General features: G+C 64.0%; 1 protein-coding gene across 1 annotated transcript; it reads right to left on the reverse strand.

Annotated features, from left to right (window-relative positions):
* Positions 1-9,066: 9,066 nt before the first annotated feature.
* On the reverse strand, positions 9,067-17,793 carry RASD2 (RASD family member 2). Its single transcript, XM_062201981.1, has 3 exons — positions 17,711-17,793; positions 12,664-12,943; positions 9,067-9,691 (listed from the first exon to the last, which is right to left on the reverse strand). Exons 2-3 carry the CDS (start codon positions 12,932-12,934, stop codon positions 9,162-9,164), a joined length of 801 nt encoding a protein of 266 aa, XP_062057965.1. The 5' UTR covers positions 12,935-12,943; positions 17,711-17,793; the 3' UTR covers positions 9,067-9,161.
* Between the last annotated feature and the right edge of the window lie 3,897 nt (positions 17,794-21,690).

Raw genomic sequence — 21,690 nt, forward strand, 5'->3', positions numbered from 1 at the left:
TCATTTAGCAGCAAACGGATTGGGGCTTTTTCTACTTCAGGTTTCATTTCTTGTAAAAACATTCCAGCGCTGAGAAGGCTCTCCCCTGGGGAGCAGCCCCCGACCCCAGCAGGCAGTGCACCAGGGAGCCAGGACGCAGCCTTCGCCCCCACCCTGCCTGCAGCCTGTGTCAGCACCTCTGCCTCCCCTGTGTCTCCTCTGCTTGGTCGAGTCCCTCCAGCTGTTCGCAAAATTCTCTGAGAGGCAAAGAGACAGACAGACCGAGATCTTCCATCTGCTGGTTCACTCCCCAAAGCTGGGCCAGTCTGAAGCCAGGAGCTGGGAATTCCATCCAGGTCTCCCACTTGGGTGGCAGGAACCCAGGCACCTGAGCCATCGCCTGGTGCCTCCCAGGGTCTGCAGTAGCAGGAGGCAGGAAACAGGATCGAATCCAGTTATTCTAATATGGGACGTGGGTGTCTTACCGGTTAACACACTCACCACCACCCCCACCCCCACCCCCCGTCCCTCTACTGAGAGAACGCTGAGTGCTGACAGCGACATCCCCTGTGGCTTTGCCCCACGCCCTCTAACGTGTTCACAGCTGCACTTCTTACAAATTCTAAAAAGAGGGCCTGGGGTTGTGGCGCAGTGAGTTAAGCCTCTGCTTGGGATGCCACACACCATCTTGGAGTGCCGGTTCGAGTCCTGGCTGCTCTACTTCAGGTCCAGTTCCCTGCTAATACACCTGGGAAGGCAGCAGAGGAGGGCCCAAGTGCTGGGCCCCTGCCACTCACATGGGAGACCCGGATGGAGTTCCTGGCTCCCAGCTTTGGCCTAACCCCAGCCCTGGCTGTTGCAGCCGTTTGGGGAAGAAAACAGCAGATAGAAGATTCTAGAAGATTCTCTCTCTCTCTCATCTCTTCTTCTGTCACTCTGCCTTTCAAATAAATAAATCAACCCTTGCTATTTGCAGATCAGCGCCCCCCCCCCCCTCCTCCCATCCCCCAGCCTGTGGCGATGGCCTCCGTGTCAGAACCTCATGGTCGCTGCAGCCCCACCCCGCTCTTGACCCAGGAGAGCACGACTTCCTTCTCACAGCTTCCCGCCCCTCCCCCTCTGTGTCCCCGCTGTCCTCCTCCTCCTCCCGCTCTCTGCCCAAATCCCCGTGTCTCCGTCCCTGTCCCCTTGCTAAGACCGAACGCCATGGACTGGGAAATCTCGGCAGAACCGTCTTCTTTCGCTCATGGGCCTGGCAGGGGCACCGGCGAAGGCGAGGGCTGCGCTGCTGGGGGGGCGGGGGGGGATTCTGCGGGTCCCCACCCCCTCCGGTGACGCGGGGCTCACGGGGAGGGACAGCAAGGGCGAGGGCTCCGTGCTATCTTCCCGCATGTGCTGTGGAGGCCTCACTCTCACGGCCTCACCTTGCCAAGGGCGCGTCCCCAAGTCCCCCTGACCTGGGCCGCGGGCGCTCAGTCCTGTGTGACCCAGCACGTGGTACTCCTCCACCCTTCTCACGCCCGGATCTGCCACGGGGTCGGCCTCTCCCTCCAAGCTCAGAGCCTCTCTCCAGCTCCTGACAGTGGCACGGAAGGTCCCACAAGTGCCTCAGTGGCCACAGGTGCCAACCCAACTCGTCTCCTTCCTCCGGTCCCCTCCGCACCTGCACCTGCACCTTCTCTTCTGGAGCCCCCCCATCCGGTGCCTGGCAGCCGCCTCCCCACAGCCGTCCACATGGCCGTCCAGAGCCCCTGCCCGAGGGAGCTCCTGCACCCGGCCGACCCCGGGCCTCTGCAGGCCTCTTACCCACTCCATTTAGAAAACTACTCCCTCATTCTCCCCATTACACTTTTTTTTTTTTTTTTGACAGGCAGAGTGGACAGTGAGAGAGAGACAGAGAGAAAGGTCTTCCTTTGCCGTTGGTTCACCCTCCAATGGCCGCCGCGGCCGGAGCATCTCGCTGATCCGAAGGCAGGAGCCAGGTGCTTCTCCTGGTCTCCCATGGGGTGCAGGGCCCAAGCACTTGGGCCATCCTCCACTGCACTCCCTGGCCATAGCAGAGAGCTGGCCTGGAAGAGGGGCAACCGGGACAGAATCCGGTGCCCCGACCGGGACTAGAACCCGGTGTGCTGGAGCCACAAGGCGGAGGATTAGCCTGTTGAGCCATGGCACCGGCCCTCCCCATTACACTTCATGAATCCCTTAGATTCACATGCAATCTCCTTTCCCCAGACAGGTCAGTCCAGAACCCACCCCCGATGGGTTAGAGACCCCTCCCCTGGGCTCCCGCAGCCCTGCCCCGCGTGGGACACCTAGAATGCAGCCGACTGCCGGCCGGCGCCGTGGCTCAACAGGCTAATCCTCCGCCTTGCGGCGCCGGCACACCGGGTTCTAGTCCCGGTCGGGGCACCGATCCTGTCCCGGTTGCCCCTCTTCCAGGCCAGCTCTCTGCTGTGGCCAGGGAGTGCAGTGGAGGATGGCCCAAGTGTTTGGGCTCTGCACCCCATGGGAGACCAGGATAAGCACCTGGCTCCTGCCATTGGAACAGCGCGGTGCGCCGGCCGCAGCGCGCTACCGCGGCGGCCATTAGAGGGTGAACCAACGGCAAAGGAAGACCTTTCTCTCTGTCTCTCTCTCTCTCTCACTGTCCACTCTGCCTGTCAAAAATTAAAAAAAAAAAAAAAAAAAAAAAGAATGCAGCCGACTGCCTAGCGGCTGCTTCTGACTCCCACTGCAGCAGGGACTCCGGTTCCTGTCTGTGTCCTGAGCCCCTGGCGATGGAGAGGACTCGGTGCGTGTTCTGGGTGTCTCCCGCCCACCCGCGTACCTGCCTGTGGATAGAGGCATCAAACAGCCACTTCCCCCTGCTCTCAGCTTCTGAAAATGGACATTTGGCTGCAGCACAGCAGGAGCAGCCGGGGCTGGAGTCACAGGGGCTCCTGCACCCACATGCCTGGCCGTGGAGTGGGGAGCAGCTGGGACTGTGTCCAGAGCCCCACCCCCACCATGGCAGCCTCTGTCTTTCCTGACCTGGCACCATAGGTCGGAGGTGCCAACAGCTCGCCCGGAGGGAGGACAAGGGGCGTAGACCCCACCTGTCCATGGGAGATGTGTTCAAGAACATGGGGACCACGTCGTACAGCCCGACAGCGACGGTGCGTCCCGCGGTCACGGCGACTGTACTGCAAGGTGCCAGGTGCGTGCAGGGACCACGTTTCACCTGGCCCTCGCTGGGATGCAGGACAAAGAGAGAGTGCCAGGTCCCCGGCTGCCTAACGCGAGGCACAGTCACAGCCGCCGCTGGCCCGTACAGAAGCTCATCTGCCCACGGACCTCCCGGGGCGAGTGGCAGGGCTGGGTTCAGACCCAGGCAGCCCCAGAGCCAATGCCATCCGCCCCGAGAGCCTTGCCCGGGACACCCAGGGTGGTTAGTCCTCACTCCAGGCTCTGACTCGCTTTCCTGGGCGGCATCCCATTTCCTAGATGGGGGTCCCTGGGCCAGTGCCACTCTCCTGGTGGACGACGGGCGTGGCTGGAGCGTGTCCCCTAGGACGTGGTGAAGGCGGAAGCCCAGCCTGACTGTGGTGCTTTCCAGTGAGGCTGCCAGGAGGCCATCAGGATCACACAAAATCACCAGGGTGGTGCCCGTGTCACAGAGCACTGGTGACTTCGTGAGAAGAGGGGGCGATCGACGGAAGACCCACACGTGGGCATGCACACACGGGCGCTCGGCACTGCCTTGGGACTCTGCCAGCAAGAAGCCCTGCAGCCCGGGACTTGCAGAGCCCCGAGCTGCGCTCACCCTCTCTGCTTTATTAAGTCACCCCGTCTCGGGTGCTTTGTGACAGTAGGCACGAGACAGCCGGACACAAAGACTCTGCACCCGGCCACTTCCTTCTGGCTAAGATGCCAAGAAAGCGGACTTCAGAATCCCAAGCACGAAGCCACCCCGACAGCAACACGTGGCCCTGCACAAGACAACACTGGAGCGACAAAGGCTTCAACTCGGAGAACCTAAAGGCATCCACAGGGGCCACAGGAGGACAGAGCCACCGGCCTCAACCAAGACACACAGAGCTGCTGGAGAGCCCCAGAAATCTACACCGTCACCCCAAGGGTGTGTAGACATGCACAGTCTTTGATTTGCATCTGTTTGAAAGGCAGAGAGAGAGAGAGAGAGAGAGAGAGAAAGAGAGAGAGAGAGCGATTCTTCCATCTGCTGGTTCATTCCCCAAGTGCACGCAATAGCTGGGCTGGGCTAGACTGAAGCCAGGAGCCAGGAGCCAGGAGCTGCTTCCAGGTCTCCCCCGTGGGCGCAACACTTGGGCCATGAGCAGGGAGCTGGATCAGAAGTGGAGCAGCCGGGACACAGATCGGTGCCCATACAGCGCTGGTCCCCTCCCCGGGCCTCTTCTCCCTCCGCACCAGCCCCACAGCCAAGGAAGGAAGGGAGAGAAATTGGAAACTACTAAAAGTGGAGCAGGCAGCAGACAAGGGACCCGATGGCCTCCTCTTCCCCGGCTCCCAGCTCGCGTGTGCAGAAGAGCACAGCGCCGGGTAGGAGGCAAAGTCTTTGAACGAAGCCCAGAACTTAGACTGGCGGGCGGGGCCAAGGATCTCCAGCTGGGACTGTGTGCCACTCACAGTGCCTTTGATCCGGGCTATTTTTCAAGAGAGCCGAGAAAAGCATGGGGCAGCCAAGTTTGCCCGCGGACCCTGCGGGGCTGCGTTAAGAAGCTGCAGGGACTTGAGCCGCTGTCTGCAGGTGCAGCCGGCTGGAAGTTGCCCTGTGCACAGTGACCCAAAGCAGGGTCCACCTTACCTCACCTCCTCTGTGCCAGGTGACACAGGGCACAGGGCAGGGGACCCTCTAGCAAGGGACCACGCTTCTCGGTGCTGTGGCCACACACCTGAGCTCTGGCCAGGAAGTGACCACGGCCCTGAACAAGCAGCAGGTGCACACCCCGCGCTGCCTTCCCTGCCACTCTGGCTGAATCCTGAGCGCAGTGGCAGCTTTCACCGGCGCCAAGTCCCAGAGCGGGAGGAGCCGAAGTTGGAAGCAGCCAGTGCCTGGATTGCCCAAGTAGAACAGCGCGGCTTTCGCGGGGCAAGGACGTCTTACTGCATTGACAGCCTCTCACCCTGAGTGGTCAAGCAGCCACCCATGAGGTCTCTGAACCACGGCCCATGTTGCACCCCAGCCGGCCGGCCCCAGCCCCCAGAGAGCGGCTCCTGCACTGGCTGAGCTATGAGAACCCTGGCGATCACGTGTGCTTTGCTATCAGACATGGGCTCTCCTCTAGCCCTGACGCTCACTGGCTGTGCAACCTCAGACAAAGAGCCCTACCTCTCTGAGCATCCACACCCTGTTGTCTAAGAAAGGGATTCATGGGGTCAGCATGGTGCCAGCATCCCACCTGAGTGCCGGTTCCAGTCTGGGCTGCTCTGCTTCTGACTTACTCCCTGCCAATGCGCCTGGCAAGGTAGCAGATACTGGCCCAAGGACTCGGGCCCCTGCCACCCTTGTGGGATACCTTGACAGAGTTCCTGGCTCCAGCCTGGCACAGCCCCAGCTGTTGGGGCCATTTGAGGAGTGAACCGGTGGAAGAAAAAAATCAGTGTCTCTCTCCTCCCCCTATCTCTTTGCCTTCAAAACAGATCTTTTTTAAAAAGTGGAGTGGGGAACTCACAGTCCTTCAACGTGGCTTTGCCATGAGGACGTGCTAAGGATGCAGCAAAAGGCGGCTGGCTCCCTTTACCTCCTCCTGCTTCCCCGCAGCTCTGACCACGGAGCCCCTGGCAGGCCCCCAGCAGGCCGGGACATGACGCAGGCTGAGGAAGTGACAGGTTCAGGCAGGCGGGGCCAGAACAGGCACTTGGAGTTCACCGCAGGCTTCCAGGCAATCAGACTCCCGGGGCTCCGGCTTCTCGCCTCGGGCAGGAAGGAGCTGGCCCTGCTGGGCTGGCTGTGCATGGCCTCACCCCTAGGGCAGTCCCCTGTCCTCTGACCCCAGCCTCCCCCACTGCAGCCTCCACTCCAGGGCCACAGGTGTTGGGTACTGGGAGCAGGGAGCGGGGCTGGGCCCTAGGAAGCACGTTCTGGGGATTACGTAATCGGAATATTAATTCCTGCCAGGGGCCGCCCTCCGCCCACCTCCCACTCATGGACCAGCAGCTGAGGCCTGGGAGAGCAGCGGGAGGGGGAGCTTGCCTGGGGCATCAGCTCAGTCTGCCTTTTTTCCCAAGATTCACTTTTTTATTTGAAAGGCAGAGTTAAGAGAGAAGGGGAGAGATAGAGGCCCCACGCTAGTCTGTGGCTGGGAGCCGGGCTCCCAGGGAGTGGGGGGAGCCCTCCCCAGCTCTCCACACCCCGTGAGCCCGGCTTCCTCCCCACAGCCCGCCCCTCCTTGAGAAGGTGGTCTCTCTTTGGACCTGCTCCCCTGGGGACCCTCACCCCCGGCCACGCGCCGGGCTCGGTGGCATCTGCAGATCACAGACACAGACCCGGCTTCCGGCCTGGTGGTGGAGCAGCCCGCACCCCACAGCAGAGCACCTGGGCTGGGGTCCCTGCTCTGGCTCCCGGCGCCAGCTTCCTGCTAAGGGGACTCTGGGAGGCAGCAGTGGGTTCCTGCCACCCGCGTGGGAGACCTGCATTGAACTCGTGGCTCCTGATTTCTGGCTGGCCCAGCCCGGGTCGTGGTCGGCATTTGGCAAGTGCAGTGGAAGGGAGCTTTCTCTGTGGCTTCTCTCTCTGCCTCTCAGGTAAGTAAACAGAAAGGCAGGACAGAAGACAGGCAGGCAGGCAGGAAGAAACAACGCGTTTCCGATCTCCACTTCATCCGGGCATCTCCGATGAGCTGAGCTGAGCTCTGAGCCCCAGCTGAGTGGGTTCTCACAGAGCTGGCCCGCGGGAGGATGTAGAGCCCGGGGCAGGCGCTGCAGCCTCCTCCCCACCCCCTCCCCATTTTGTCCCAAGCCGAGGGCCCTCTCCCTTGGTCTCCGCTGGCCGTGTCCGCCCACCCGTCTCATTTCACAGGGGCTCACCTGCCTGTCTATAGTCTGGTTGAATACAGCCCTGACCTTGATGGTGAGGGTCAGCGCGGCCACCCACCGTCGACACCAGGGGAGGGGGTAATGGCACGGTGGGAGCAGTCCTGGGCCCTGCAGGCCTCTGCCCTCCACCTGCAGCACCCACCCTACAGTCCTGACCATTGCCTGTGTCCAAACGTCCCCTGGAGGCCAACTCGCTGCTTTGCAGGAACCAGAGAGACAGGGACACTCAGGGAGCTACCGACCCCCGGGGGCACCCTCTCCTGCCTGCCCACGAAGGGGCTGGGACCACTCAGCACACACAGCCCGGAGGGTCCAGCAGGGCCTGGGCTGCCCAAAGGGCACAGCCCCCCCCCCCACGCCCCACCTCCCCTGGGGCTTTCTCCCTGCTACCAAATCTGAACTTGAAGACTGACTCAGTGCCATGGCCAGGGCAGCAGGCAGGTGCATGGGGGGAGGGAAAGCCTGGCTGTGGCTGGGTGGGGAGGCACCTCTTGGCGATACAAAAAGCACAGTCAAGGTCACAGTGTTGTAACAAACCCACTTTAATTGAGAGTGTACACGGAGACCCGGAGCAGCAGGGGCGCGCGGCTGGGGAGACCAGGTCACACCCCTGTCGCAGCCCACATACCTGGTCTGTTCGGGGGTATGGGGATGGAAGCCAGGTGGTCACGCTGAGTTGAGTGGCAAGCAGGGGCTAGGGCTGGCCAGGTGCAGGTGTGCAGAGCTGGGGCAGGCCATGTGAGCCTGTGTGCTCACGTGTGTGTGCGTGTATATACATGGGTACCATGTCCGCAGCCATCTACAGGAGCCCTCCAGCCTGATCTTGGGAGAGGGCGGACAATAAGATATCCCAAATCCCTGAAGGCCCCAGGGGCTGAGGAGGTATCAGAAAGGGCCCCCTCGTGGTGGGCAATGGACGTCTGGAGCTAGCCCTGCTTCTGCCGCTGACAGACTTGCTGTGTGACCTGGGGCAAGTGACCTACCCTCTCTGGGCCTTGCAGAACCTCGCTAGACGACCACCATGGTTTCTCGTGGTCCTAAAGGGAGATACACAGCAGATCTGTGAGGAGCTGATGACCAGGGCAATTGGTATACAGGTTTGAAGCCCACCACACCTAGTATGTGGGGATAACCAGAGCCCCCAGCCTTGGGGCACACAGAACAGGCCCAACCTGTCCGAGAGTAGCATGGCGGCGGTGGGCAGAGGCCAGGACTGGGGACACAGAGTGTACACCCTCCTCTGTTTCCTATCATCCAACAGGTTCTCAATAAATGCTCAAGAACCAAGCTCAGCAGAGGACAGCCTGGCTCGGGGCAAAGCTCGGCCTCGAACTAGCTAGGGGGCGAGGCTGGTGCTCAGGACCTGTCACCTGCCCCTCTGAATCTTAGTTGCCTCCTCTGTGAAATGGGCGCATGGAGAAGCAGCCCTGGCCTGCCAGCCCTGCACCAAGCAAATGTCTCCAAACTCTGCAGCTCGGGCTGGCAGTGATGGGCCTGGACGCCTTGTGTGGGGAGCAGGGGAGACAGCGGCTCTGAGCTGGGCGGGGCCTGGCCGAGGAAGGGCACTGGGCTCTTACGGGTCCCACAACTTGCGCTTCTACCACTACGTGAGCCACGGGAGCAGCCGTAACACAGGAAAGCACAGCCATTGGGCGAAGGGCCCCCCGGGGGAGCTGGGCCGACAGGGGGTGGGGGGAGACAGCAGAGCCGGAGGCAGGAGATCAGCTGCCACCCACGCCCAGCCAGGCCTGGCACCTGGCTCTCGGGCGTTTCCGTCCTGGGTCTGGCTCATTCCAGAAGGTTCTGTGTGGTGCAGGAACCCTGGCCTCTCTGGCATCAGCATTTCTTCCAGCCTCACGAGGGGAAGGCTCCCGCCAGAGTTCTCCCAGAGGTATCCTCTGTGCTCAGAGGAATGACTCTCGCGGGGAAGCCACAGGCAGGGGCTCAGAGGGGAGCGGTGGGCGGGCGGGCGGGGAGGAGCGGGCAGAGGTCAGCGCCAGGCCTCGGGGCTGGGGCACAGGTCTCTGGACCAGACTGCTGTGGCGCCCCCCGGGCGGGGGGCTGCAGGCAGCAGGCGTCTGGGGCCACCTCCCTTTAAGGCACTGCCCCCCACCCCGCGTCCTCCCTGCTCACTGGATGGTGCACTTGTCCCTCTCGCGGGCCTGGCCCTCCCGAAGGACCTTGGCCTTGATGTACTTGAGGTCACTGTTGACGCTGGGGCGGCGGGCGAAGGGCGAGACCATGCCGTAGGCGTCCATGTCCTTGACACGGCGCATGCAGAAGGGACGGGGGTGGAAGGCGTCGCCGTACTGCACGGAGATCTTGCGGTGCAGGGCGGGGCTCATCTCGTGTGGCAGCTTGGCCATGCTGAAGAGCACGTAGAACATCTCGTCCACGTTGGTGTTCCTCTTGGCCGACACCTCGAAGTAGGCGCAGTTCTCGTCACCCGACACCAGCAGCTCGGCCTCGGTGCTGGGCACCTGGCGGCACAGCTCGCCGTGGTCGTTCTTGTTGCCGCAGATGACCATGGGCAGCTCGGCCGCCTCCTTGGTCTTGTTCTTCAGGCAGGACTTGACCTCCAGGATCTGCTTCTGCAGACGCTTGACCTCGTCGAAGGACTCCCGGCTGTCCAGGCTGAAGACCAGGATGAAGACGTCACCTGGAGGTGGGGAGGGGGGGGGGGAGTGAGTTCCCAGCCGGCCCCGATCGCCCCTCCCTGCAGCCAGCTCCCGCTGCTGACCCGCACGGGCCCCACGCAGGGGTGCTGACCGGCCCCTTCCGTGACTCCATGGGAGGCTCTCCCGTTCTCCCCATTTTCCAGAGCAGGAAACTGAGGCAGGGAGGGCCTAGGACCCTTGTTCACAACCCATAGGCGGTCACTGACTTGGCCTTGCCTGGCGAGTGCCGCGCTCTGGTGGCCGAGAGCCCGGGCCTGGCCTGTCTTGCCCAGCGCCTCTCCTGGGACCCGCGCTAGCACCGGACACACAGCAGCAGCCCAGAGCACCCATGGCCATGGCGGCAGGGTACGCGGGTGCCGGGCAGGCCTGCAGCTGCCTCTCGCCTCCTCCACTTACCAGCTGCGAGGCCGTGAGCAGGCCACATGGCCTCTCCACACCGCGGCTTCCCCGTCTGTCCTGTGTGGGCGAAATGCTGCCCTACGGGACCGTCTTGTGAGATTGTGAATGGGGAGTGGCGGGCGCTTGGTCAGCTCCAGTGTCAGTCACAACAACGAGCAGAAGCACCTGCCGAGAGCCGAGCACCACAGCCACGTGCCACGGACTCCTCCCTGGGGGGATCGTGTTACCCCGCGTGACAGGGGAGCCTCCACGGCTCACAGAGGGAAAGGCACCTGCCGAGAGCACGCGGGTTCAGCGTGGCAGTCCAGGCTCCTGCCCCAGCTGTCGGCACACGGCCGGGGCTCTGCTTCTCGGGTAATCACGGGGTGAGTGCGTGAACGCTGCCTTCAAGGCCCAGGCCAGCTCCACAGCAGCCTTGCAGGTTAGCGACCAGGAGCAGGGCCCGGCGCGGAGACGGCAGGTGGGGGGTGAAGGTGGCTCCAGCCGGATTCCCCAGTCTCAACAATGACTGGCATCTCACTGCCCAAGCCCCTGCGTCTCTTTGGCTCAAACTCTTTAACAGCCTGTGGTGTAGACGTCAGAGTCCTGAAACCAGGACTTCAAGGAACCAGCAGGCAGCCCTGGTTCCGAGAGTGTCTGGCCAAGCCGCTGCCGCCTTCCTCTGGACCCCAGAGCACGCCAGGCACCCCCGTGACAGCACAGGCCGTGTTCAGAGCTGCGTCCGGCCAACAGGGTGCCCTGAACCCAGCACCTGCTCATCTCCTCTCCCCAGGGCCTGGCACTTGGTGGGTGTCACTAAGGCTGGCTCACTGGGTGGCATGGAGGGCACAGAATGACAGCGTGGGCCGTTCTGGAAGGCACTGCGTCCCATCAGGCTAACCCCGGGCTCCTGGGGTCAAATGGGAGAGCCTGAGGCCCAGAGCCGGAGGCCGGCGTGGCTGCAGCTGGACGGGGAGCCGGTGGGAGGATTAATGGCTTTCAGGATTGGCTGTGCACCGGCACTAGGCTGGAACGCGAGGCGCAGGCCAGGGCGGGAACAAAGCAAGCCGGGGACAGATGCGCTCAGAATGACAAACTCCCTCCTCGCAGGGGCGCAGACAGTCCACAGCACACTGGGGGTGGCTCCCTGGGGACGGGGGGGGCACACAGCCAAGGGGCGTTAGGCCTTGTCTGCCATGTCGGAGGCAGGGTGTGACGGCGTAGCGGGTGCGTGACCCGGAACTCACTCCGGGGCCGGCGCGGGGACGCAGCAGGTTAAGGCACCGGCTCTGATGCCCACATCCCATGAGAGTGCACGTTCAAGTCGCACCTGCTCCGCCTCCCATCCAGCTCCGTGCTGACGGCCTGGGAAGGCAGCGGAATGTGGCCCGAGTGCTTGGGTCCCTGCCAGGCTGCTGGCTTTGGCCCAGCCCAGCTCGAGTCGTGGTGGCCACTGGGGGAGTGAACCAGCAGATGGAAGCCCTGTCTCCCTCTCTCTCGGCCACGCTCCCTTTTCAACTGAATAAACCAATCTCTTAAAAACTTGAAGAAAGAATGCATCATCCCTCTCCACACCTCCCCCCTCCTGGTGACACTGGCCTGACATCGGTGGGCACGCAGCCCCTCCCATCCCCGTGGGCTGCCCACTGCCCCCCTCGCCCCCCACCCCACTGTGCTTTCCCACAGTCCTGCAGCCTCACAGGGAGGGAGAGCAAGGCGGCCTGTGCGGTGAAGAGGTGGAGACCAGGCCCTCCAGATCGGGCCTCCGTGACGCTGGCTGCCAGGGCTCCGTGCAGTCAGGGTCTCGCAGTCCCCGAGGAAGCGGGGGCCGCGTGCTCAGGGCATTCAGGGAGGGGCCCAGTGCCAGCCGCGGTGCTGCCACAGTGCAAAGCCCTTGGCAGGGCCCTGGGTCCTTGCTCACTCTTCCCTTCCACGGCCCACGGCAGGCAGGCACGCTGCACACGCCGCTCACTCTACGCCGGACACTGAGCACCGCACGTGTGTCAGCTCCGTTCTCGCAGGGCCCTGAGTCGGGTGATCACGTGACACCAGCGTTACAGACAGGGAAACTGAGGCACGCAGGGATAAAACCCGGCCTCGGATGGTCTCTGGGCCTGCTCTCTCAGATGCCACCCTAGACCACCTGAGGGTGGGGACAAGAGCCAGAGCCCCATCTCCAGGCACCCGGCGTCCCACACCCCGTCCTTTCCCCAGGGCCCACAGCAGCTGAGGCCACAGCTCAACCCGGAGGGGTGAAGCCCAAGAGACAGACGGCTGCCCACCAGCTGTGCGGCCCCTGCAGTGAGTGCCGGAACCCCCAGCCTCAGTTTCCCCACTTGTAAAATGGGGGCTGACACCTGTGTCCCAGGTTTGCCGTGAGGGTTAAATCCACACACACTAATCTATGAGCCCGGGGCCAGGCTGCCATCCGCGGTGCTGTGCCCGGGCCCGCCCCTCACCTCTCCGAGACAGGGCAGAGACCTGGGTGCCAGGACACCCGAGCCCGTGACCTGCCGTTCTGTTCCCACCTGGAAGGCAGCACCGCGCACAGGGCACCGGGGCGGGCGGGCCTCACCTGTGAGGATGGAGAGCCTGCGCATGGCGGGGAAGGGGTGGTTGCCAGAAGTGTCCAGGATGTCTAGCTGGTACATGTCGCCGCGGATGTTGTACACCTTGCGGTGGAAGTCCTCGATGGTGGGCGTGTACTGGTCCTCGAAGCGGCCGTTGAGGAAGCGGGACACGATGGAGCTCTTGCCCACCCTGGAGGCGCCCAGCACCACCATGCGGTACGAGTTCTTGGCGGGCACGCTGAGCGCGCAGTTCCCGCTGGACAGGGTCTTCATCATGGCTCGGGGCTGGGACAAAAAGCCAGAGGAGCACGCGTCAGGGGGCCTCGAGGTAGGCCTCAGTTTAGCATCTGTAAAATGGGACCATCGGACTAGGTTCCCTGGATGCAGCCTTGGCATTGCACCCCGCTCGGTCCCTCCCTGTCTTCACTCCCTCGTTCATGCATTCGCCCACTTGTGCACTGCTCGTCCACTCGTGCTCGGGCTGCAGGACTGGGTCCTCCCTTCCCCCTCGCTACTGACCCCAGGCGAGCAGCTCCACCTCTCCGGGAGTCGCCTGTCTCACCTGTGAAGTGAGCCCAGTTCCCAGATTTGCCGCAAAGGCCTGAGCACAGGGCGACATCCTGATGTCACCGGATCTCAGCATCCGCTCTGCCCCGGCTCAGAAGCCCTCTGCAGCCCTGGCTTCCTGGGAGCCCGCGAGGCCGGGACAGACCCGGGAAGCCACAGGCACGCATCTCCTGAGCCGGGAGTGCCACCTGGGGAGGGAAAGTCTTTACGTCCAGGTCTTTACATCCAGGCTGCTGCAGCCAACGGGGAGGATGAACTTGAGATCATGGCTTTGGACTTGGAGGGCGCCCACTGCCCACGGCTGGCCGACAGCCTCTCCACCTCCTGCCCCAAGACTTTCCCTCCCAGGCCCTGGAGTTCACTGCGGCCTCTGGGAGACGCAGAGGATGACAGCAGGGGAATGGCTCACCGGTGACTCAAGCTTTGCTCCAGACCGCAAGGGCTCACGGTTCTGGGGACCATCCAGAACTTTCCATAGGAGCCTCCAGACCCCACGGAAGAGGCTGGACCAGACCCAGCTCCAAAGCCCAGGTGGAGCTGAGTGAGCCTGCCTCCACGGCTCCAAAGGCCTTTCACAGCCCAGCCTCCCTCCTGAGCCCCACAAGTCTCCCCCGCCAGCAGAAACCCCTCCCCGCTCTAGAGGAGAGCAAGCCGAGCCCGGCCTCAGATCTGCAAATGGGTACAGGCCCGCTGAGATAATCCCCTTGGTCCTCAGGGGGCCTCCACCAGTAGCACAGGTTGGGCACTGCACAAGGCACTTGGCAAGTGGGCGAGCGGGGGCTGCAGCAGAGGCAAGCAGGTTTTGTCTGCTCTTTGCCCATCAAATGGGCCAAGACTGGGCGCCCACCCCTGGGTGCGCCACGTCAGCAGCTCTGAGTGTCATCCATTTGCCACAAGCCTCACACCATCCCTACCACAACGCTGAAGAGTGCTCCAGACAGCTCTCACGTAGGAGACCTCCAGCGCGTGCGTCTCCTGGCACGTGGCCACGTCTGCTCCCCCCTGCCCAGCTACGGCTCTCCAAATACCTCTCCCAGACCTCCTGCCACAGCCACTGCCAGGGTGCCCACGTGACCGCGAGTGACAGGCCGCAAGGAGGCGCACACAGGAAGCCTGCAGGGCGCACCCCGACCCCAGGCCCATCACCGAGAACCGAGCCAAGTACAGAGCCGCGGGAGCCAGCGGCGGTTCTGCAACCAAACTCTGAAGCCCAGTGGTGAGGACACAGGCCCAGAGGGGTTAAGGCACTTGCTCACCCTCACACAGCCAGCAGCCGGCCATGGAGGGACCTGACCCCGCGCGCGTTCTGAAGCCCTTCCTGCTACTTTCCTTTTTTCTTTTCTAAGATTTATTTATCTATCTGAAGAGAGGTCTTCCATCTGCTGGTTCACTCCCCAAATGGCCACAATGACCAGGGCCAGGTCAGGAGCCAGGAGCTTCTCCCAGGTCTCCTGAGTGTGTGCAAGGGCTCAAGCACTTCGGCCATTGTCCGCTGCTTTTCCAGGTACATTAGCCGGGAGCTGGATCGGAAGTGGAGCAGCCGGGACTCGAACCTGGGGGCCGATTCGGGACGCTGGTATCCCAGGCAGCAGCTTAACCCCGCTACACCACAGCGCCGGCCCCTTTTTAAAGTTTTAATTATTTATTTATCTGTGTTCCTCCTGCACTTCTCTCGTTTCACCAATAAGGACCCTGATGCCAAGAGGCAATTAACGAGGAGCTGGGGGCCGGCTCAGGCGTCAGACCCTCGCTGCTCCCCAGTTCATGCCTGATGCACCCTGGAATCATCACCCAGGACAGCAGTGCCCAGCACACAGCAGGTGCCAGTGAACGCCCACGGGCACAGTGCACAGCCAAAGGGCTCTGCCTCGGGGTCCCCCATGCCCCACTTCTCCCCTCTTCCCCAACAGGCCTGGCTGACCCCAGGGCTGAGCACACAGTCCTGAGGCGCCCTGGGTGTGCCTGTGTGGCCAACAGAGGGCTCCATGATTTCCGATCTCCAGGGGCTGGCTGGCTCTCCGTTCTGAGACGGCCCCTCCCCAGAGCCCTGGGCAGGAGGACTCTGCAGGTGGTCCCCTCTGCAGACAAAACCGGAAAGGCACCAGCCACCCCCAGGGGTGGCGTCTGTCTCCATTCCAGCCCCACCCCAGCCTCCAGCCCAGAACTCCTGGTACTGGTAAACTAGTATCAGTGACTGAACCGGCTGCAAGGAGTCAGAGAGGGGAGGCAAGGAGTCAGAGAGGGGAGGCAGGGAGTCAGGGACAGAAGGCAAGGAGTCAGCAAGAGGCAGGAAATCAGAGGCGAGGCAGGGAGTCAGAAAGGGGAGGCAGGGAGTCAGAGAGGGGAGGCAGGGAGTCAGAGAGGGGAGGCAGGGAGTGAGAGAGGGGAGGCAGGGAATCAGAGAGGGGAGGCAGGGAGTCCGAGAGAGGAGGCCGGGAGTCCGAGGCCAGCGAGGTAGGGAGTCAGAGGCGAGGTAGGGAGTCAGAGAGGGGAGGCAAGGAGTCCGAGGGGGAGGCAGGGAGTCCGAGAGAGGAGGCAGGGAGTCAGAGAGGGGAGGCAAGGAGTCCGAGAGAGGAGGCATGGAGTCAGAGGCGAGGTAGGGAGTCAGAGAGGGGAGGCAAGGAGTCAGAGGGGGAGGCAGGGAGTCCGAGAGGGCAATAAAGTGCAAGGCTGAGTCCTCAGAGATAACACTGAGTCTTCACGTGGCCCCGGCCACGTGGGGCCGTGTGAGGCACTGACACCTGGATGCCAGGTGACAGGGCCCCCGTGGGCTCCGCCTCCCGCCCCCACACCATTCTTTCTCCTTAGCGGGAGGAGGCAGGTGGGCACCGATGGGCGTGGCACAATGTCTCTCCTCCACTGGCTGCTCCCCGCTCTCCACCCTGGGCCGGGCTGACCCCAGGAAGGCACAGCCAGGACTCAGTTTAAAGGGTCCTTTGGGAGGCCTGAGAGTCACCAGTGACCACCAGCAGCACGGGAGCCGGAGGCACTGCTGTGACCGCTGAGCCCACCGCAGCAGCATGAGGGCGACCGGGGACACAGATGCCGGTGGGGGGGGGGGGGGTGCAGGGTAATAGTGACCCTGGCCAGGCAGGCAACTGACCCTGCCTTGTTCCCCACTTCCCAGAAGTCCCATGGGGGACGGACTGCTACCCTCCCACTTGACTGATGGGGATGCTGATGCTCAGAGAGGTTGAGTCGCCTGCCCTGGTGCACACAGCAGCCGGCTGGCTGGGCAGGGAAAGCACCAGGCTGGTGGGCTCCCAGGCCGAGCTCTGATCTCTATGAGAACCCACCCCTGGCCCAAACCAGAGTCCTTAGGAGAACAGTGTGCGGCCGAGTGAAGCCTCGGCTGGTGGCAGCGGGAATGACCCTGGAGGCACATTACCACCTACACCCCCCCACCCCCCTGGCTCACCTGCAGACCCTGTTAAGTGCACCTGCTGGTTCACTCCTCCCTTGTACCCCTCTCCCCCAGGCTTGCCTGGAAGAGGGGGGTCACCCAGGCAGGGACAGCAGGCTGAGAGTGGGGATGCCCGTGTCCTCTCGGTGGGCACCCCACAGCCAGCTTCACTGCACTTGCCCTCCCCCAGCCCCTCTGCCCCACCCCTGCAGACCCTGACCTCAGCTCCGCCCACCTCCAGACAACCCCGTGGGCCCTGGCGGGTCAGGACAGCAGCAGGGAGGCAGCCACGGCTCTCCACAGCCCAGCTCTGCCTCTCCCCGACCCGGCCAATGACTCGGCCTCCTGGGGCTCAGGCTAATTCTCCATTAAGTGAGGGGCCAAACCCACAGCCTGGCCAGAGGCTGGCACAGCCAAAGGGCACACACAGCAGGCCTCAAGCCCCGGGTTCCTTTCTTTGTGGTACTTAATGCCAGCAGCCTGAACCGCGTGCAGGCAGAGGCGTGGCGGGACCCCCACCTGGTCACTCCCGCCCCAGGAGAAGCCCGCACCCCCCCCCCAAGAGGTCCCGGAAAACATCCTTGCTCTTGGCCAGAGGCGTGTGGGGTCCCTCGGGGCCACCACTGAGCCCTGGAAACTCTTCCCAGGCAGGGGACATCTCTCTCGGGCGACCCAGAGGAAGCTGGAGGGGCTCCCTGGCCTGCCGTCCTCAGAGGAGGTACCGGCCAGCCCAGGGCCTATCCCAGGCCCCCATCCACCCACACACATGCAACTGTGCAGGCTGCGACCGGCTCCAGGAGCCCTGGCAGTGTTTTGGAGGGAGCCTCGTAGCACGGTCGGTCAAGCTCCCCTTCCTGGAAAAGGCGCAGCCCCCGCCCAACCCACGCCCCGCAGAATTCAGTTCTTCCTAGCTAAGTAAAGTTGCTATGGACCCTGGCACATAGTAGGTGCTCACCAAAACCAGCTCTCCCCCGGGGCTTGTCAAGGAGCGCCCAGCCTTCCTCGGTCCCGACCCTCCCCGCCCCTCCGGGCCGCCCCACTTCGACCCCACTCCCCGAGGCCGCTGCCCGTCTCTCTCCTACCTGGCGGGCCAGGCCTTTGGCACGGCGCGGAGGGCTGCCAGGAAGCGCCTGGAGGCGTGGGGAACCGCCTGCCGTTCCGGCCGCCGCCGAGCCTCCCTGTGGCTGCCGCGGCTCCCGGGTCACTGAGCGGGGCTCCTCCTCCGCGCGGCTCGGGGTGCCCGGTGCGGCGCGGCCGGGCGAGGGGGCGCGCGGAGCTGGGGCCCCATGGGTGGGCTCCGAGGGGTCGGCGGGGCTCGGGCGCTGGGCGGGCTCCGGCTCGCCACTGCCGGCCCGGCCCTGCCCCGACCCGGGGGCCTCCTGCTGAGCCAGGTGCCCGGAGGCTTGGAGACGCGCGATGCTGGGGGGGCGCTGGGGAGAGGGTCCCCGCTTGGAGTTCCTGGGCGGGCGGGCGGGCTCAGGGCGACTCGGGATCAAGGAGCTACCCCTAGAGACCCGGGGCTCGGGGGTGTCCTCTGCAAGTGACTGTGGATGCGTGCGTGGCCCGGGCGCGTGAGCCTGCCCTGGCCGCCCGCTCCCAGGGGGTCGCTCGGGCCTCCGCGCCAGCCCGCAGCGCCGCAGCTCTCCCCGCGAGGCGACGCCAGCAGCTGACGGAGGAGCAGGGCGCTCAGCTCCGCGCGCGTGTGTGGGAGGGGGCCGTGAACGCCGCCCCAAGTTCGCCTTAGCCCGCCTCCTCCCCGCGCCCTCCCGCGGAGGAGAACTTTCTGCGCGGCCCCCGCCTCCCCACAGGCGGACGCCCCCTCCTCCGGCAGGGCGAGCTCGCGGGGCCTCCGGAAAGCGGCCGGAGCGCCGACCCCCGCGGGCGGTCCCGGCCGGGCGAGCGTCGCCCACCCCGCGCCCGCGGCCCCCGGCGAGCAGTCCGGCCCGGCGTCCGCGTCTGCCCCGCGCTCGCGCGCTCGCCCGCCTTCGCCCCGAGCCCCGCCCCCGCCCGGCGCCCCTGTCCAATGGGAGCGCAGCCCGCGGCCCGGCCCCGCCCCGCCCGCGTCCGCCGGGCTCCGCAGTCCGGCGGCTCCGCGTGCCCGGGCGCGTGGGGCTGGGGCGGCTGGGGGGCGGCTCGAGGCGCCGGGGCACGCGCGCGCGGGGGCCGGAAGGCGGCCCGGGCCTCGGAGGCTGACGTCTGCGCACGCACTCGCACGCACGCCAGCTCCGGCCGCAGGTGGCCGGCCGCGGGTGGCTGGCCGCCAGCCGCCTCGCCGGGGGTCTGCAGCCCGCGCCCACCCCCCACCCCCCGAACCCGCCTCCTGCGGAAGTCCCCCGGTGCCCGACCTACCCGCCCCTACCGAGCAGGCGGGACCCCTGCGCTGACACATGGGCCGCGCACGTGGGACCGCGAGGGGCCGGGAGTCACCTTGGCCCAGCGCGCCCGCACGGAGGTCTGCGCCCGCAGCGCTGTCGGGGGCCGCCGTGTGCCCGGGGCCGGGCCCCCCGCCGGCCGGCATTCGCCGTTCCCTGAGCCCGGGCAGGCTGAGCCTGCCGTGGCCACGCGCCCCCTATTAACGCTTTACATCCGAGCCCTGCTCCCCGCCCCCAGCACATTTTTCAGAGAATCGTTTTATCTCTGCCTTACATGGGAAGTCAGTATCACTTGCCATAAATAGAAGGTAAGAGTAAAAATAAGTACAAGGAAAACAAAGCGAGGTTATTAAATTTCAGCTGGAAACTGGCCGGCGAGGCTGGAGCTGCGCCCCGGGTGAGGCGGGGATGGGCGGTTTCGCCGAGGTGTGAGAGAGCGCTCAGCCTTGTCAGGTCTCCGTGGGATGGCCGAGGGATGCGGCGCTGTCCCTGCGCCCAGGACCCGGGGCCTGGGGGTGGCTGTGACTCTCACGCCCCCGGTAGGCAGCTCCAAGGGAGAGAGACTCGCGCCCAAGCCCTGGTTCGGACACCACCCTGAGTCTTAGTTGTGCCATCTCTACAATGGGTTTAACACTGCTGGGACACAGGCAGACACTGTTCTCTACTGGGCCTGGACCGTGAGTCTGTGAGGGGGCTCGCTCTGCCCGGTGCTGTTTAAGGTTAACCCGGGAAGGCCAGGCAGGTGCAGGTGGAGCTGCCAGGTGGTGGGCAAGGCTCAGGACTCACCCTACGCCTAGTCCAGAGCTAAGGGGCAGGGCCGGGGTTACCCAGCCCACCTCCCACTAGCAGACCTCACCTCTGGGAACTGCCTTCAGGAGCCTTGAGCCGTCCGTGAACTTGGCAGCGGGAGGCGAGCAGGATGGCACGCTTCACCGGGAAGGCTGAGGTCAGGAGGACTCGGGCCCCAGGAAGGTGGCAGGCGGCCAGCTCCGAGCCAGCCCAGGAACCCAATACTCCACTCCCTCTGCAGGGGCAGTGGGTCACGCCCCACCGACCGTATCCCTGCACAAAGGGGCCGTCCCGGCTCTGCCTGCTGGAGAAAGGTTCAGTCGACAGCAGGTGCACATAAAAGACCCACGCGCCTCCTGTCTGTGCCCATTCCCGACCCGACACACACTGTTTCTCATGGGGACCCTTAGCTATAGCCACCTCCTTCCTCACTGGGCTCCCTAGAGCCCCCCTCATAGCCCTTGACCACCTAAATCTTTTCCTAAAAAATGCCATCCCCTGCTCAGGAGTTTTCAAGGGCTCCCTGTAGCGAAGACATAAAATCTGGACACTGGCCTGGCGTGCAGGGCTTGCAACCGGGATCTGCGTCCCACCGTGCCCTGCCGTCAGCCTACGCTGGCTGCGCTTTCGTCTTCCAGCCTTTGCATGTGCGGGTCCCTGTGTCTGAGACCCCATGGAGCTCCTAGCATCCTTCCAACTCCTGGGTCCACATTGCCCTGCTCATCAAACTCCTACGCATGCCACAGAGCCTCTCTCTAGCCTTCCTAACAGTGTGTACCTCATCCTCCCCTGGGCACCAAAGCCTGGCTGTTTAAGCCTCAGTTTCCTCTGGTGTTAACAATAGCAGCAACCCCTTGGGTTGTCAGAAATAAACTTTTAAAGAGCCTCGCATGTAGTAGCGCTCATCATGATTACTTCCTGTGTCACATCCTGCCTCACCTTTCGGGCTCCTGCCTCGTCACCCCCGTGAGCACCTGAGCTGCTTGGGGTGGGGACCGGGCCCGATTCGTCCCTGCTCGCCCGCCGTAAATTTTCAATAAATGCTCAGTGAATCCTGCGGCTTCCAAGATGCGCAAGCGCTCCTTGGGGACAAGGTGGCAGGGGGCTGGGGGGGGCGGGGAGGGGGAGGAGGGCAGACAGAGCGAGGCAGCACTCTACATAGTCCTCCTAACCGCCCCATGTCCAGCAGGAGAAACTGAGGCTCAGGTGCACGTCTCAGCTGGGACCGAGGTAAATTTCTCCGGAGGGAAATAAAGCATTTGCCGGTGTCCTGTGGCGGTCCGGCTGCCTTCCTGGAACAGTGCTGCCCAGTGCTGGCAGCGCGTTCGGGCGCCTCGGGGAGCTCTGCGGAGGAGGGCAGAGCCCCGGCTCCCGCCCGGAGATGCTGATTTAATTGCTCTGTGGTCGGGGCTGAGCGCTGCGCTGTTTAAAGCTCCCCCGGGGGAGGCTAATGTGCAGCTGCTTTTCAAAGCGCAGGCCGGCAGCGTCAGCATCTGCGGGGCTTCTCAGATCTGCAGAGTCTCAGCCCCGCCCCGCCCCACGGAATCCGCAGCTCTGGGGGTTTGCACCAGCCCTCCCGGTGGTCCTAGGTTTTTTTTTTTTTTTCTTCTTCTTTTTAAAGAATTAATTTGAAAAGGCACAGTAACAGAGAGAGTGGGAGAGACAAAGCGAGAACTCTTTCATCTGCTGGTTCATTCCCCAAATGGCTGCCACAGCCAGGGCTGGGCTGGGCGGAAGCCAGGAGCCACAAGAACTCCCACGTGGGTGGGAGGGGCCATCATCTGCAGCCTTCCCAGGTGCATTGGCAGGAAACCAGGTGGGAAGCAGAGTAGCCAGCACTCACACCGGCAGTCTGCTAGAGAATGCTGGCAATGCCAGTGGCAGTGAACCCACTGCACCAC

The sequence above is a fragment of the Lepus europaeus genome, chromosome 10, assembly GCF_033115175.1.
Source record: "Lepus europaeus isolate LE1 chromosome 10, mLepTim1.pri, whole genome shotgun sequence".
NCBI lineage: Eukaryota > Metazoa > Chordata > Mammalia > Lagomorpha > Leporidae > Lepus > Lepus europaeus.